Source organism: Branchiostoma floridae, unplaced genomic scaffold, assembly GCF_000003815.2.
Source record: "Branchiostoma floridae strain S238N-H82 unplaced genomic scaffold, Bfl_VNyyK Sc7u5tJ_267, whole genome shotgun sequence".
NCBI lineage: Eukaryota > Metazoa > Chordata > Leptocardii > Amphioxiformes > Branchiostomatidae > Branchiostoma > Branchiostoma floridae.
Genome location: NW_023365795.1, coordinates 60615 through 79163, shown reverse-complemented (window position 1 = coordinate 79163; position 18549 = coordinate 60615). Strand labels below are relative to the sequence as shown.

The following is an 18549-nucleotide window of genomic DNA, read 5'->3' as shown; positions in this document are numbered from 1 at the left end:
TCAACTTTGCTGTTACGTAACCTGTTACAACTAAAAATGACACTCCTTGCTTCTTTAAGGCTTAACAACAATCCAGACTTCTCCTTGTGTCTAGGTACCCTCCTAACTATTTAATTTCAAAGCCTCTTCAGAAAAGATGAGGAAATATTCTATCAAGAAGGTCCCCCCTTTAAACATTTTGAAATGTAACAGTCCATTTATGATATCTTCTATTAATCTTGCAGTGGTTTATCCTGATGATATGGTTGGCCCACTTCTCAGTGTTAGGGATAAATATTCTCCACATGCCTTGATTTGATAATCAATATTTCCACATGCAGCATTATTGCAGTATTGATGTGCCAGATGTGCCCATATACACTCATTTTATTATGTTTCTTCATATCATACATGTACATTAATGCTTCAAATGATGAAAGGGAATAAATAGATCAGAATGTGAAGGATTAAAGAATAGAGACAAAGTGGAAAGCAAGAAGCGTGTCCAAATTAAATGCTCCTATTTGAAGGTTGGCATACAAGATTTTCAGAAACATTTAGCTTTGTTCCTTTCACTGATAAATGAAATATCTGCTCTGTGGTCATTTGTCTCTGTCGAAATTTTTTTATTACTTTGTTTGGGTAGTATGCTTTCATACATAGATTTGGCATTTTTCAGTTTCAACACAAAACGAACCAGACATAACAAATACTTCTGTGCAAGGGAGATAACAGAAATAACCATCAGTAAGGTGAACATTTCAGTCACTTTATGAATAATAGGCAGCATTGAGCTATTCTGCTTTGTTTCCCTTGTATTGAAGGTGTCCAAAATACTATGATGCATGAGGTGGATTTCTGAGGTGGTGTCACTTTTAATCAACTGCTTACAACAGCAACTGGCTCTGTGAAATGAGAGGTAGAATTGTGATAGATTACAATGAGCTTTTCTCACCGAGACAGCTCTTTCTGCTCCCCTGAGGGACTAGAAACAGACCTTACACTGCTAGGTCAATTACCAGCCAGTATTCTGTGCACGAACAGCTGTGTTAACAATATGGCGACGCAACTGCTCATGCGGTGGCAAAGATAGTGAATGGTTTCCGCTTTGTGAGAAACAGATAAAGCCATATGCATGACAGGTTGCAATGGATGGCAGAGAATGGCTGGGATAGTTCTATGAATATTTCATAGATAATTTGTGAATGTCGCAAACTTGACGATGGTGTGCATGTGAACCTTGACCCTGCTGTCATTGTGTCGATTACGTTTGCAGGTTGAATCATTACATGTTGATGTATACGAGATAGATTTGAATCAGTGCATCCTCATTGGACATACTTTGAAAGGCCATACTGCAATGAAATGCAATGTTTTTTCTTTGAAGTTTTAGCGGGAGTAATTAAAGCCAGAAATCCAACTCGTCAGACTGGTTTAGCAATATATTCAAACGCTGTATATTGAACATATTGTGGGTGAATGAATAAAAAAATCATTGGAATAATTAGAATTTAAAGACAGTTGTATCATTCAGGTGATTTTATCACTTTAAATCAGATGAAGCAGATAAAGGGCTGGCCAAACCTAAGAACCAAGAAGTCAAACTGAAATTTGGAGCCTGCCTTGTTAGGATCATTTTGATGAAACATCATGTTGTCTTATGCAATATATCATTGTCATAATCGTAAAACAGATCACAATTATCTACATGCCAACTACTCTGATAACCATGTGGTAAATGAGCTGATGGGTAGATGGCAGTAATCTGCTTACCCAGATGTCAGGATCAGCTCCTTTATATTGATTTATGGCACAGATATGGTAAAATCACAATATTTCATACCACCCCCCACCCCCCGGCAGATTCTTTTACTGGACTCACATGTTTCTTGAGTCATGGTCAAATCAAAGTTTTTTCACAGCTGTTTTCTTTAATTTCAAACCTCCCTGGTAAATTGTTACTTTATAATGTCTAGGAACTAAGGAAATTAATTGCAAGCCACTGTGACGGTAGCCTTAATAACCACCATGATTTCAGCACCAAAAATAGACCACACAGTCATACAACCAGACTGTTATAAGTTGTCTGAAACTTACACATTGCTGTTTTGTTGTGCAATATTGATTTGAGTTATGGTCAGATCAAAGTCTTCCTCCCAGGTGTCCATTGGTGTAGCCATACCATAATAGGCCTTGCAGCCACCATGATTTCAGACCAAAGACAGCACAATCAGTACCACACATTCTGCCTGAAACTTACACGTTACTGTTTTGTTGTGCAAGATTGGTTTGAGTTATGGTCAGATCAAAGTTTTCCACCCAGGTGTCAATCATTGTACCCATACCATAATAGCCTTTACAACCACCATGATTTCAGCACCAAAGACAGCACAATGAGTACCACACATTCAGCCTGAAACTTACACATTGTTTTGCTGTTGTGCAGCAGGGTCCTGAGAATGGCTACACGCAGGAGAGGTGGGATGCGATCATCTCCTTCTTGGTGCAGTTCCAGGAGCCGAAGGACCCCACCGAGATTGCCAACCACCTTGGTCTGGCCAGCCGCAAGCAAGTCAACCCCACCCTGTATGCTATGCAAAAACGGGGCCTCTTAGTCAAGGTAAGAACCATGATTGATAATCTAGATCAGTGCTTGTTGTTAAATTATAGCATTCTGTAGTTAGCTTTGGTGTCACCCTAGTTGGTTTTCTGCTGCTCCCTTACTTACCATAAAGTGTGTAAGAGGAAAGTACATGCATGAAAGCTGAAGAAAACCAACTTGGATGGCATTTCTGTAGGCTCCAATAGTTTTAACTTGAGGAACACTCGGACAATAGAAAAGGTAATTTTATATCGAAGCATGGTACTCCAGGATCCAGCATGATGCAATCATCAATCTGTGACTTTGAATTTTCAGCAACCCAGACAATCCTTTTAAGGATGATTTTGAGCAGCCAACACTTTTTAGCTTTCATGCAAATACTTTTCTAATCCATCAGGTCTCAGAGACACCCCCACGCTGGGGGCTTGTTCCAGGCGTCACAGCAATACCCAACCACCTCAACCACCCTGGACCCAACCGAATGCAGGAGCGTGAACCCGAGTACGAATACTACGATGCTCGCAGCGACTTCCAGAACGGAGACAGAATAGACTCGGTGAGATACGAGCAACCTATGTATTACCCCAACGAGCAGCGCATGAGTCCAGGCGTGAAGAACGAAAGACAGACGCCCTCACCAAAGTATCAAAACGGTCCCATTCCTGGCCCGAGCGCCCCTCCCCCTTCTGTGGCACCCAACTGGCAGGTGAAGTCAGAACCAATGGACATCGACCATAACCAGAATCTGGCCTCCATGCCTCAACAGGTTCAGGAAGGCGTGAATGTCCAGGGAGCAAATGGGATGCCACCTTCGCCCCCTGCAGTATCCCAGGCTGCAAATCCCGCCCCATCTTCGTCCCAGTTTGCAGCAGGGTCTCTAGAAGACAGGCTGCTGGCGGCCCTCTCCAGAGCAGACAGCCCAATCAACTCCAACGATTTAGCCAAGATGGTCGGTTTCCGCACGAAGAAGGAAATCAACCCAACACTCTTTGCTATGCAACGGAAGGGCCTGGTGAAAAAGGTGAATGATGTGCCGCCCCTGTGGCAAGTCGTGGAAGCAGCACGTCTCACCAACCTCCCGCCCTCCCCAGTTTCCATGGAGGCAGGGGACACGCCCTTGGAAACCTCTGCAGCTACCAACGGCTCTCGAAGTTCTCCGTCTTCCTTCACTGTGGACACCGCGCTGCAGATGCTGGGAGCCCCGGCACAGCCAAGCGTCCAGCCCGCAGAACGGGATCTCGCTTTGGAAACCCTCATCGAGCTTGCAAAACGAGAGAACCAGAAGACGACCTCACTTGACCTTGCAAAGGCCCTGGGCTTCCAGACTAAGAAGGACATCAACCCCACACTGTACGCACTCCAGAATAAGGGCTTCGTCGCTAAGATTAACGACTGTCCACCCTGCTGGACCATCCTCGCTGCAGGAAAAGCACACATGTCACAAAGAAGCATCATGGAAAACACAGCCAGCGGCGCACCTGCTCCTAATTTCCAAGACGGACGTTCCATGAATGGTACTGGTCAGTTTGCCGTCCCTCCTAGCCCAACCGGGATCATCCAGCAAAACTCAGCATTCCAAGCTAACCCTAACCAGCCAGGACAAGGTGGTGACGCCGCCACTACGCCAGTCGAGCGACAAGCCGCCCCGGTTCTCAACAACGAGACCTTTGCTGCTCTGAACAAGAATCCCATCAGCGCTCTGATGGAGTATGCACAGTCCCGGCACGTCAAGGCATCCATCGAAGTGATCGCAGAAACTGGACCTCCTCATAATCCAAGGTAAGATGCTAAAAGTCTTGGACTGAAGAATTATAACTGCAATAACAAGAAGTCTTGGGGGGAGGGTATTTTAAGAAATTCATTGTTACCGGTTGTAATGTATCATGAAATTCAATACACTTGATGGTTGCCACTGCCATCAATAAACAGACCAGGTCCTAAAAACTGTTGGCAAGTTGCCTCGTCCAATCATTTGCTGGGGAGAAAAATCTACAGAAGTTTGTTTTTGATGTATGGCCCAGATTCAATCATGCTTGGCAAACTCTCAAGCTAGTAGAGTGGAAGACTCATCATCATGTACATGTAGACTTGTACTTTGGCTCTAAGGCAACACCAATTTAATTCATTGGTTCTCAGAATTGCCCACTTCACTTTTTCCAAAAATAATAAAAGAAATTCACGACACCTTCCATTAAGCAAATTTTCACCATTTGATTACTATAAGGCCATTCAACAACTTTCCAGTGCAGTGTATTGGCTTTATTGCTTGTATAGATTTCTTTACAATGTCATCATCATTGCAATAAAAAATTCATTCATGAAGGACAAATTTACATAAAGGTGTACTTTTGGTCATTTTTTATGACTTTTGGTAACAGGGGCAGCTACTGTACAGTTATTTAGTACATGTATTTGTTTGCTTTTTTAAAGCTGAAAGCTTATTATCCTTTATGTTTTGTATTAGACCTTATCTTTACCCACCTCTTTTTGCAATTTTTGAAAAGTGTTTTCTGTGGTATAGGGAAAAATGTAGCTTTTTTTTGCTGGTGTTTTCTTTTTCTTTCTTCTTCTTCTCCATCTGTACCTAATCAGAGCTTAGTTTGGATATTAGCTGTTATTGTAAACATGAGCAAATTTTTTTTTTTCAGTTGCACACAATAGTATAGACCAAGCCTGATACTAAAGTATTGTGTTTGAGTTGCTTGACAAAAGACTATAGGGAAAACATTTCTAGTTGTTATTTCTTTTTTGCCAGTGCTCCATATATTCTTTCTGAAAACATCCAAGAACCAATAGATTAAATTGATATGGCCTACGGAAGTAATGGTTTGCAGTTAAAGATGTAGAGGGTGAGACTGATTACAGGCACCTGATTATTCAAGCTTTGTATGTAGGCAAGCAATTTCCTTGATTTTCCTGGAACTCATAGTGCACTAGTCCATCACAAACACATCCTTTAAAGGCAAACTGCTACAAGGATGTTGCTGTCAGCTTGGTGCATTTGTCACATTGTCAAAGTCTAAAGCTGTGTCATATGACACTTGCATACAAAATGCATGTGGCATGAACTTGACATTTTCATAGAGGAAACCAGAGTCCTGTAGTCATTGCTCAAATTCTATCATGTCCGATTTCTCTCAGGTTTGGCAGCCAGCCATAAAAATTTGCCACTGTGCCAATTCAAAAGCCAGGGTCTGACTTCAAATCAGCTCTGGTGCATTTGAGCAATCATGGGTAGCGTACAGTAGTTACTGGTCTTGAACTGGGCCTATTAGTTAAAAGACATAGCAGAAAAGATTTCCTGTCAGCAAAAGGATGTATTTTTTTTGTTGTTTTCAAGCTGAAACATCAAACTAAGGAGAGAATTTTGTATTCTAAGGAGGCAGCTTGTAATAGCTTTTCACCACTATAATTTATATGGTTAATGATTGGATGCTGTCTACCCGCACCAAGATTTTACCGTTATCAAAGTTTTATGCATAAAATACATATTAAAGTGGCTTCTAGACACTAAATGAACAAATAAGGAAAGACAATGGTCCATACAAAGAAACATTTGCCAGCAATCCTCATCCAAAATTTTACACATTGGATCCATGCAGAAGTGACTCTCAAAAATGTTAATGTAAAAATGTTTCATGTAGACTGAGGAGTTTGTATTAGCTCCCATTGCAAAGATCCAGAGAGAAGTGTAAATAAAAGCGAGTATAGCCAATGTTGGCCGACAGGCTGAATACAAGTTTAAAACTTAAACTATGTGGCTCCAGAGGGACTTACTGAGGGACGACTGCAGTGTGCAAGATGTCAGCAGCTTGAGGAATGAATCCACTCTACTATATACTACATGCCTATAGCCTCTGTTTGCCACTATTCTCCATGATGGTAATTATCTAATTCACAGCATGGCTATGGCTAAACAGTCCTAGTTGAGAATGACAGTCTCCACATAAGTCACTTCTGTTGCAAAGTCAGCATTGCCCTTGAATTTGATTGGCTATACATCAAAGTTCACCCTAGTATCCTTATGTTATATATCTTTGTGCTCAAAAGTTGTACTTATTTTTGAGCATGTGCAATTATGTAACTTGCTGTTAGTTATTTAACGTTACTGCATGTTGATAGTCCCTTGGAGACAATTTTGAGTCAGCCTTGAAATCATTGGCCTTGAAATTGATCGGCCAATCATCTAGCTTTATCAAAGTATTATTGAATTATATGACCTTATGTCCTTGTACTCCAAAGTTGTGCATCAGTTTTGGCTGCACATAAGTGAGCTACTTAATGGAATGTTTCTCAATCATCCATTTTTTTACATTAGGCTACACTGAATTGATTATATGGATGACATCCATGCTTGCACCAATTTTCATCTGTTTCCAAAAGTATGGCCATACCATAAATCATACAAAGAAGCTGCAAAATGTGCAAAATAATTTTTTGCTGTAACTTGCAAAAAATAAAGAAATCTGATTAAAGTCAGAGTCAAAGAAGAAAATTTAGATGTATTTCTTGGTATCATTTCAGGTATCATATTCTGCCTGATTAATCATTTTTTTAAACTTTGAGTTCATAATAAAGGCAATTTTTTTCCCAACTTGTCTCCCTTTACTTTGCGGCAGGGCAAAAACAGCAATTACTATACATTGAGTATTCCACAGACAGTTTTGCCTAACTTTCAGTGTGATGTGACAGATTTGAAATTAAATTTTCAGCCTGTCTGTTTCTTTGTTTTTTATTGTTAATTTTATCTGTTATCTCCCAACAACATCTGGCTGTGTGTTAATTATCCATCATAGTTGGCAACATAATCAAGGGAATTGCTGTAATTATGAGACTGGTAATTATTAACTCAGTAGCTTTATTAATGTCGCAAATGACAAGTTACACAATGAGAGCATATTCAAAGGGCAAAGTCGAAAATGAGATTTGAAGAAACATTCGAATCAATATGTATATATATTCTCTTCTTTGAGAACTAATCAAGATAATACACAAACAATATACAATACCAACAAAAGGGAATGATAACTTATATTGTGTGTATGTTGTCAATTGAGTCAACAGTTTCAATGAATTAAATTCTATTAGAACTTCATAGTCTGTTTGCCCAATGTGACTTGTTCATGCACAGGTGCAATTTACCCCAGAAATTCTAATTGCAAAATGATGCACCATTAATTTTCAAAATGTAAAAAAGTTGACATGTGATAATGTTTTGGCAATACAATATATGTCTGCTTTATATTTCTTACTTATCATATCAACAGCTGTATGTTAGAAATATGCTCCTAGCAAAAAATTGGGTCTTACGTAACGATCATCAATAATGTATTCCTTCCATTTGCACATTCTTTCTAATTATGCGATAAGTCTGGTACTTAATCCTCCTAATACCCTTTCAGAGTCATGATCAGATTAGGATGGCAAATTCACACCGGGGGATCTAGGAGCCTACATTTTATCATTCCAGCAATTATCGCATTACACACATTATTTATTCCTGTGTGTTCTGGGCCACAAAGACAAGGATTCAATACCACATAATATAATACAGTATTAACTCTGAGATGCAATGGTAACAAGATGACTAATTTGACCTTCAAAAGTGTCTGTGGAATGATATTAATTGCTTGAGGGATAAGCCGGTACTTTATGTTACCCTGAGGAAGAGGTGTATCTGGTCGCAGGTGCGGACTAATGTCCTTAATAGTTCCTCTGGCGGAAAGTTATATCCTTTTGCAGGAAGCATGTCATATTTAATGCATGATACAGACAAATGTGACTTTCATGCAGTGGAAAAACCTTAACATTCTCCCTGCTGCCTTACTCTGTATACTATGCAAATTTGATGCTAAAAGTCTAACACAGTAAGAAGAGGGTTAACTGTCTTCCTGGTGCCTTACTACATAATTATAACCTATGGAAAATTGATAGTCAAATGTGACTTTCATGCAGTGGAAAAACCTTAACGTTCTCTCTGCTGTTTTACTCTGTAAACTATGCAAATTTGATGCCAAAAGTCTAACACAGTAAGGAGACGGTTAACTGCCTTTCTGCTGCCTAAGTGTATTAAATTATAAGCTATGGAAAATTGATAGCCAAATGGCTGCTTTGGTGTGCTACAGGTTAAGTTAGGAAACAATTTACTGTAGTTTGTACTGAATCCAATCACTACACGTTTAGGTGCTTTTAGCAACTGAAAGAATTTGTTTTCCAAAGTCTTCTTCGCATTATATCTAAGTATCCAGTAAATATATAATGAAATAGTTCAACAAAATATTGTTCTTTTAACTTCAACAAGTGAAAAAATAGACTAAGTATGATATAGGGATGAGTATATTGTTTAGAATGACATGTCAACACACATCTTAGTGTCAGATTTATTCAGCAACAGATCAAAATATGAAACTAAAAGGTGACTAATATTTTCATATTCACAGAGTCATCCCAAACTGAAATTGATCTCCACTTGTTGTTTACTTTGCTGTAAGACTTATTTGTTACAAGTTGCCATAATGTTTGTTTTTTTCCATCAGCTAACTGTCTTGTTGCTTTGTTTTGTATTCTAATTAGTACATAATATTTTATAGTTGTCAGATCACCTATATTACATCAAACTGGGGGAATCTTGGCTAACCGAAATGATCTCCACAATTATCTAGATTCACCATGGCAGCTGTGGTGGGAGGGCGCCAGTTCCCAGCAGTCATTGCAAAAGCCAAGAAAGACGGGAAGCGGGAGGCGGCGGACGTGGCGCTGCGTACCCTGATCAGTGAAGGTCACCTTCAGCTGCCACAGAAGCCCCCCACCCCCAAGAACAACGGTTCTGTGAGTAGAATGAATGACAGTATATTATCAGTCAGGACTTCACAATATTAGAACTGATGATGATGAATATTAGAATTGTTAGGGTGAAGATTTGTATTTTAGAATAGATAAATAAAAGTTTAATGTTAGATGTCTGCACAACTGATGTATTTCTTTGATGCGCTGAATTTCTCAAGTCCCTTTATGATACAATCAAAACTATCCGACCACTTAGGGGACCAGTAGAATATAGTCTAAGTGGACAGGTGGTAACTATAGACAGGATTCTTATTGTCGAAGGGAAAATTTATCTATAGGACTGTTTAAAAATGGTCACACTGGCCAGCTGCAGGTGGTCTTCACGTAGAGGTGGTTGGTTAGCTGTACAGCTTTAATTTGACTCTACATTTAACATTAGACTACTAGACTAAGTAGTAACTATGTATTAGTAACGAAGCTGCATTTACTTTATTTTTTGTCAGTCACAGCCCGCCCCCACTGAGCCAACCCACTTCGACCGCATCGCGTCGGTCAGCCATCAGGTCTTCAACAACATCGTGCTGAACCTTCAGGAGAGTATCTCCGGACGGAAGGTGCTGGCTGCCATGGTGATGCTGCGCGGCGACGAAGACCAAGGGACTGTCATTAGCATAGGCACAGGTAGGTGGCGCTGCTGACTGCTGATTGTTTCGGACTCATGGACATATTCTAAATCACTGTCATTAGTTTCATTTGGGAGCATAAAATGTGATCAAAAAGAGAGAAAAAATGTCCTAATTTGCTGTTTAATGCTTCCAAATGACTGTCGTTGTGTATGTGATTCTTGCTGGTGGTATTTAATATCCTAAAAGTATCACAGGTCTACATGTATGACAAACATTCATTAAGTACTAATTAAAACCACAAACCACATCTTTCACAGAACTTGTGCTCTTTATGTTTATTAACAGTACAACCTGCCTCATTGTTTCCCTCCTGTACATGCATGTACATGTACATGTATGAATATCCTATTCAAAAGTAAGAGTCATATACACATAGCCATAGTTCAAAGTCAGACTTCTGGCCATTTTTTCAGGGAACAGGTGTATTGCAGGTGACCAGCTGAGTAGACAGGGGCTAGCCATCAACGACTCGCATGCAGAGGTCATGTGCAGAAGGGCCTTCCTTAGGTACCACAATGTAGAAACACAAACATGCTAATCTTTAGATGCTTTTCTCTTACATTTTTATAATCAGACTGACAAGAGGGTTTATGAGCTGTTCATCAGGAATTTTTATTTTGATCTTCAACAATAAGCAGTATTTGATCCTTATTTGGTTTAGATGAAAATTTTAAGGTGAATATTGCCAATTTGTATTGATTCATTTTTTTGAGTATTCTCTTATTCATTTATTCTAAAATTTGCAAACTCCAGAATTCCTTGGAAATGTTATTCAAGAAAGAGCTTAAAAAGAGAACCAAAAATGAATCCCAAGAAAAAAAGTATTTCTTAAACTCATCTGCCCTCAAGTCCATGGTACTAACTCTTTATATTCTCTTCTATTGTTGACTCTCCTCTCAGATCAGACAACATCTGTGCTGCTTTCATCCGGCTCTCCATATACTACTCACACCTACATACATTGTGCTTAGATAACATACATACATGTAGTTGCCTTCATGGGCAGAAGAAGTCAGAATTGTCAAAATAATTTTTTTCATCTTACCGGTATTTCTGAATTGCCCTTTTTCAGATGCAATGATCATCAAAACTGTGAAATGTCATCTTTTTAGCTTTTACTAAAAGCAGTTTATTAAGTGTTCATCATCAGCAAAGAGATACAGTAGATTTCTGTGCAAAAGAAGGACATTTTACAAGACATTTGATGAAGAATCAAGCCTTTTACACCGACACTCAAAACCCAAAGGGCATGTCTGTATTCCCACTGCTGTGGTTTACTGACAAGAAAACAATTCAGACTTCTTCCATCCTCATGCTCTTAGTAGACCATCCATCTTAACCATATCCTTAATCCATCAATGTCCTCTCTCTGTCCCTTGTCTCTTCCTCCCTGCTGCCTATTGGAACTCGCTTTTTGGCAATGCCTCTCGGACGGAGCAGGTAATCGATGTATCACAGGGGAGCACCTCAGTCTGGAGGGACAGACTGTTAACGACTCCCACGCAGAAATCATTGCAAGGAGGGGCCTGCTCAGGTAACAACACAACACAACACTCCTGGTACCCAACTTGTTGTCAACATGCAAGATTTTTTTTTACTTTATCCCTGCCTTATACACTTAAAAGAAAAAGTACTTTTTTTCATTTTCTCATACACATTTAAAAAGAAGCTGTGGTTTGCCAAAGGACAATTTACCAATGTAGATTCCGATGTTGCTCACAGAGCTTCTCCCAGTACCCAACTTGTTGTTAACATGCAAGATTTTTCAAGAGTCTGTTTTTTTTTACATCAGATCAATTATCTTCGGTAACAAGCTTAAGCCTAATTACAGTAACAGTAAAGCAATGCAGGAACCTATTGTCTTTCATAATAGAAAAGACCTTCAAGCTTTGTCTATACGTAATTAACATTGAAATGGTTAAATAAGGCAAGGTTGGTGGCCATAGCTCAGCAGCTTAGCTTGTTGATTTATTGAATAAGATCTCTTCCATGTTTGAAATTATTAACATTGACATACAAATTGCAAATGCTGCAACAAAGCATTTTGTAACTAGTTAAAAGTTTGAATATCATGACTCAAGGCCATATATGAATAAAGTCTTGGCTTTTTGACTTTGTAAACTTCAGATTCAGCAATGGCATGAATAGAATCTGACTAAGTATATATTCACTCTTGGCTAGCAATGACATACCTTGCGCTCAGATATTGTCGTGTTATGTTATGATTCAGCATAATTGCATTTTCACAAATATTTCAAATCAGATTCCAGGAAGGAAGAAATGAAATTGTTGTGGCCTAATGTTTTCTACCTCCCTTGAGGAGCTTCCTAATGACACAGGAAGTGCTCATCAACTGACCAGGATTAAAAAGGCATTTGACGTTATCGGAAACCATTCAGCAAGCCTGCCTTGCCTCTCTCATTTTCTGTGATGCACGTATAAAGTGTTCTTAAACTAACCTTTATGTCACTGCCAAGCTACCCCACATTCTTGAGGAGATCCCTCTGTGGACTGATGTTGTATTCAGTAGTCTGTCCGATATATGAATCAGATGTAGTTCCTGCATGCAGGTATTTACTTAGTTAAAGCTGCCATAGTAAATAAGGCAGCACTGCTTGAAGCAACAAAACTTGTCAGGAAAACACCAAAAGACCCAAAGTGGCTGCTGATGTTAGTACTAGATATATGTATACCTGTAAGCAATGATAAACTGCCACTTCAGCGGTATGGTAGCACTTTCATTTCAACATCCAACGTCATAGATCGATTGGGGTCATAATGCAGCTTTGCCATCAGCATTAAGATGCAAAATACCCTCTGCTGGCTTTTACTAGATTTGGTCTTGCTTTGTCAATCTACATTACATGATGTACATCTCAGCAGTTAGTGAAGCATGCATTGGTTGAAATTTCTGTATCATCTCATATATATAATTATATCTGAAGTATATTTGAATTTTTCACTGCATGTCACATTCTCTCTGTTGTGTCTTTGTCAGTCCTGTCTGTTTACTTCTGTGCATGCACATCATCATTTAACCTATGTATTTGTGTAATGCTTATGCTAGATGTGAGTAATTTTGGTTATTGCTAGTTTTATGTTTGATTGAACTTTGAAGTTTAGTGTGCATTTTCAATGTTGAACCAAATTATAACATATTGATCATCTGCAATATTCATTTTCTATGATATATATCAATTCTACGGACACAGAAGAGTTTTCTTTTACATGTAAACAATAAGATTGCTGTATGGTTCTCGGTAAATGAACTGTTGTCCTTCCCCAGATATCTGTACCAGCAGCTGCTGACGTACTATGACGACCCAGAGAACTCCATCTTCCAGGAGTGTGACGAAGACTCCAAGCAGCACTTCAAGCTTAAACCAGACGTGACCTTTCACCTCTACATCAGCACGGCGCCCTGCGGCGATGGCGCGCTGTTCTCGCTGCACGACACGGAACAGGTGTCGGAAGTGGAGGAGCCACTGGAGATGTCCGACAACATCCAGCACACGCCCATCTTCTCCGACCCCGGGAAACAAGGCTTACTCCGGACAAAGATGGAGCAAGGTAAAGAGAAAGGGCTACTCTTCTGTGTCTTAGGCCCCTGAATTCAGAGTTTTGCAAAACAAAGACAGTTGACATCAATCTTATTCAAGATTTTTCAGCCGCCTTTGTAGAGCTATGTAAGCGTGCCACACAGCATGGTTCGACCGTGACAAAAGTGTACAGCAAAAACGCTATGCAGGCAGTCCAAGGTGCCAAATGGGGTACCAACAACAGCTAGCGGTTTCCACATTTGAAGAAAGACATGAACAGTAGACTATACATTGTGCCCATGCACTGTTACACAGTCACTGGCTTCTATGGGCATCTGAAAATGATTGATTCAACCAGGACAGCCTATGATACTATGGATAACTTGATAAATGACTATGAAACAACATGTTGTGTCCAGGTGAAGGAACTATCCCCATCGACCCCGACACGCCCATCCAGACCTGGGACGGTGTCCTGCGCGGGGAGCGTCTCCGCACCATGTCCTGCAGCGACAAGATCGCCCGCTGGAACGTGGTCGGCCTCCAGGGGGCGCTGCTGTCCCACTTCCTGGAGCCTGTGTACCTGAGCTCTGTCACACTGGGTATGTCACTACATCACATGTTCCTCCATGACTGTTATCCAGGGTTAATGTTGTCATTGGTCTATACATGAATGTTAAAAAAAAAACATCTTCCAGAACAGATGGCCTGTCCTTGGTGCTGAACTTCCTTTTGTTGTACCTTGGGGATCCTTTGTGTCTAGCTAGTCTGTTATCAATTAAGGAAAGTAGATTTAAATGGTGACAGACATTCACTGATAAGTTAGCTGTTAATTCCATATAGATCATGCTTGTGAATAAATAAACTTGTTACCAATTAGCAGTCCTTATAATTTTGTTTCATACATTCATTTAATAGAAGGCTAGCAATCAGATAGTTTGGCAAAAATCAGATGTAACCTTGTGACAAACTTATCATTGCAAATTAAATGTATACGTTGTACCTAATCTGCTCAAATTGTTTCATGCTGATGCATTGTGCTCATGGCTTCACTAATGTAACCATTGAAAGTTGGAAAGAATAGTGCTTCTGGGATCTGTTTTTCATCATACACATTGTATATAGTGTAGTGCTTGCAGTCAGTTAACTTTGAATACATCAAACACATCTCATTGAATACATTGATCTTGAATTTGCACAAAGTCATGTCTCAGCACATAAACATGTGACACCAGCCCAGCGGCCTTTCAGCTTGAAGAACCTTATTTTCCAACTGGGGTACAGAGACCAAAGAGTTGGAGGGGACGGGTAGCAGTCAGGTTAATGAGTTATTGATTTGTTATTAAAAATTATGAGTTGTTGGTAGCTGGTTGAGGGGGTATACATAAAACACATTCAGGTCTAAAATGAATGGAATGTGTCACTTTAATAAAGCAGGTACAAAAATATATCTCTGTCATTGGATTGTGCCAAAGGACACAAAGCCTGTGGAATTTGTAAAAGTTTAACTCCAGAAATCATGTACAATAGCAACAAATATGTTAAGGGTGTGACAAGACTAGTGTGAAATAGGGCTTGTGTCTCATTTCCATTCCCTTTGTGGTCACAGCTTTAATCAATATCAAGTGGAAGAAAATCACTCTATTGATTACTGTATGAAACATAACATAGATGCAGTACAAGCCAGGTAAGGTTGAATAAAAGGAATGTGGCCAAAGACGGTGTACATGAATAATAGACTCATTTCTACAAACCAGTGTAATGGTTCAATAATTCTCAAAACATAATTAAACCATCCTATAAAAGATACTCAACTACAAAGTCCATTGCACCGTGATTATAATTTTTTGATCATCTGACTAACTGACCATTTTAAGATAACCACCTAAAGAACAATTACATTAGTGTGCGCATAATGATTAACTCTTGTCATATGCTTAAATTGTAGATAGAAGTCCATAGTTCAAAGACAAACTTCAGTTGCATGTAATCTTATAATGCTGCAAAAACCTTTTCCACTCGATGTCCCATTTCTTGCATGTTTGATTTGCTCAGTTACGCTAGTCTTTGCTCAACTGATTGTGTCATTGAACTATGGAATCCAAGTAACAGTTTATCTACAAATATAACCATGATATACTGTAAATAAATTTGCAGTGATTTTATTTCAAGTTTTGATGAAAAATGAGGTTTTTGTTGTGTTTCAAATTTTGCAGTTGAAGCAATTCTGTCCATAGTACAGTAAGGGAAATACATTTCCGCTGCAATGAATTCATCCTGGAGAGGTCACCTCAAAAATAAAATCACTGCAAACATTTTAAGATTTACAGTATGCAGAGGGAGGATTGTATGATTGTTTTCCTTGGTTCTTTATCTCTATCTCTGTACACAGGTGCGATAAGTTGTCCAGGGAAGAACCGCCGACAACGACGGATCTATCTTTCCCGCCGACAGAGTCAGAAACCCTCCCTTTCAAGTCTTCACCCTGCAACCTGCTTTCACTCCATTCCTCCACCATTCTGTCATTTCTTCTGTCATTTCTGATTTCTCTCTGCAAGTGGCTCACACAACTCTCCTTTTTGTGAACTAAATTGCAAAGAACTTTGATGCATTTTCAAATCAAGAGATTTTGATGTACAAAAAATGTCATGAAAGAACAAGGTTACATTGTACAAATGACTTAATTCTGTATAGTCATGAATAAATGGTATTTTCTGCTTAAAGGGCAAAATTTTGTTGAAAGAATTATTAGTTGGAGTCACTTGGTACAAAATATATAACATTTCTCATGGGTCAAATACCCAGGGAAAATGACTCGTCTTCCTGAGTGTCTATCAATGACTGTTACAACATTTTGCTGGCTATTGTAAAATTTTTTATGCCTGTACAGTCAGCTTAGACGTCTTTATCGATTAATTGTAGATGCCAGGAGATTTTGTGCTGATGGTCCACTTGCAGAAGTTCATTTAACCCATCATTTCATCTCTACTCATACCTGCATGCCTTTTGTAATATCTCTGATTTATTTACTCTGATTTCATCATTCAATCTCCATCTGATTTTCCTTGTTATCCCCATTTCTTGACTTTGCCTTTCCATTTGTGATGTTTTCTGTTACATCTTTGCCCTTTCTGACCATATCTAGCCTGGGTACCAGTCTTGTTGGGCCTTTTACTGATGACTTCCACTCACTCCCTGCCATCTATGGAGTGGGAAGCAGTCCAACAAGACTGATACCCAGTCTAAATCTGACTCCAAAACAGTAACTGTTTTTTTCAACATAACTACAAAGTCTCAAAGTGACTTCTGACACCTTCTTGAGACAAATACACGACTGAAGACAGAGACATATTCCAAGAATCTGATTTTCACTCGCAGCTATTCCATTTCAGAAGTTCAGCCAGGGTAAACTGAAATTTTTCATGGCGTCACTCCTTTTACATCAATTCCTTGGACCTCCCATTCCAACTCCATCATGTTCTCTCCAGCCACAGATCGAAACTTCCTCTGGCTGTCTCCAGCTTTAATTTTTTTTCTGTCCCACTTGTTCTGAAGCCCATGTTGTTAATTTTTGTTGCTAAATCTATCAAGCTGAAAAAAAGACATTTGCATCAATTTCATGTTGCAAAGTTTGGAGATTTTGTATGCTCGAGGTGTAATATTTGTCCATTTTAACAAATTTCCATCCCCATCGTGCAAAATACACACTTGCACACTGCAACCACTTTTTGCTTGGTGCAACTTACTTCTAAACTCAGGTTGCACAGGGTGTAACTTAGATTTTGATCCTCAGAACTCGATTTTGTTATCAATTTACTTGGAAGAAATAAATGGACTGTGGCAGCTCCATTTCATATTAGTCAAAAATGTAGTAATATGTATTGTACCTTTTTTTCAGAAGTTAGTGAATTGTAGGTGGTGCAACTTGAAATGCAGTTGTGCAGCCTAGTTTTTGTCCCAGGTTGCACAATGCACAATGTGCAACCTGGCTCAGAAAAGTATTTTGTACACTGATCCCTCTACAGTTTCTGGAGACAGCCCTGTTGCCACCCCTCCCCCACTATCTTTTCTCATGGAATCTTCCTCTGCTGTGTATTGAAAAGTTTCTGATTTGTCCCTACTTGAAGTTTTCAGATGGAATAGCCACAAGTAACACGTTGACCTGATGTAACACCATACATCACTGGCAAGGCATGCCAGCAAAAAAAACACATTCCCTTCCTCAAGGGATAACAAAACTAAAATCAAGCTTTCAACTTTAACCCTCAAAAAAAAAGAGAAACTACCTGAGGGTATGTCTAATTTCCATTTTTGCAGAATAGCTTGTTGTCTTTGTTAAGTTGCTGAAAAAGCAGTATGCTACATTGCTATGCACATGTTGATGAGAGGTTGAATGACGATGGAGAATGATGTATTTTTGTGTTTCTCTCTGCTAGGCATGATGTACATCCATGGCCATTTGACGCGCGCTGTGTGCTGCCGCTGGGCACGCGGAGATGTTGAGATCCAGTCCCTCCTGCCGCCCAACTACAAACTCAACCATCCACAGGTATGTGTCAATCTCAACATTCCTCTCACCATGGGATACCATATTAACTGTACATGTCCCCTGAGACCAAAACTGCCAACAGAGACCAGTGACACTGATAAAAGATGGTGGATGCCAACTGAAATGTCTGACCGTTTCCAAAACCATATCCTGTTGCTTGAGAAACTGCTTTTTTGCATAGTCATTGTTGCATTGCCCAGTTAGTCATGATCATGTTTTCATTTTTGTGACATTTCAACTTTGACCTTTGACTCTGCCTTTCCAGGTTGGTCGGGTAATGACCTTTAGCCCCCCTCGGGAGACCGAGAAGACAAAACCCCTTTCCATCAACTGGTGCCTGGGGCAGGACATTGCGGAGGTCATCGACAGCACCAAGGGCAAATGTGTGGAGAGGTAGGGACACATGTA

At 39.6% G+C, this 18549-nt stretch overlaps 1 protein-coding gene across 12 annotated transcripts in view; it reads left to right on the top strand.

Annotated features, from left to right (window-relative positions):
• Positions 1 to 18549, top strand: part of LOC118408639 (double-stranded RNA-specific adenosine deaminase-like) — a 102723-nt gene that overhangs the window by 77137 nt on the left and 7037 nt on the right. For 5 of the 12 annotated variants that reach the window (XM_035809492.1, XM_035809489.1, XM_035809496.1 and 2 more), the window contains 9 exons: positions 2429 to 2599; positions 2979 to 4360; positions 9244 to 9409; positions 9871 to 10048; positions 11494 to 11587; positions 13340 to 13623; positions 14012 to 14194; positions 18029 to 18141; positions 18407 to 18534. In XM_035809492.1, coding sequence (XP_035665385.1) covers positions 2429 to 2599; positions 2979 to 4360; positions 9244 to 9409; positions 9871 to 10048; positions 11494 to 11587; positions 13340 to 13623; positions 14012 to 14194; positions 18029 to 18141; positions 18407 to 18534 — 2699 coding nt within the window. Of the gene's footprint in view, positions 1 to 2425; positions 2600 to 2978; positions 4361 to 9243; positions 9410 to 9870; positions 10049 to 10466; positions 10561 to 11493; positions 11588 to 13339; positions 13624 to 14011; positions 14195 to 18028; positions 18142 to 18406; positions 18535 to 18549 lie in introns of all 12 variants that reach the window. The other 7 variants (XM_035809491.1, XM_035809486.1, XM_035809495.1 and 4 more) reach the window with 3 other exon arrangements.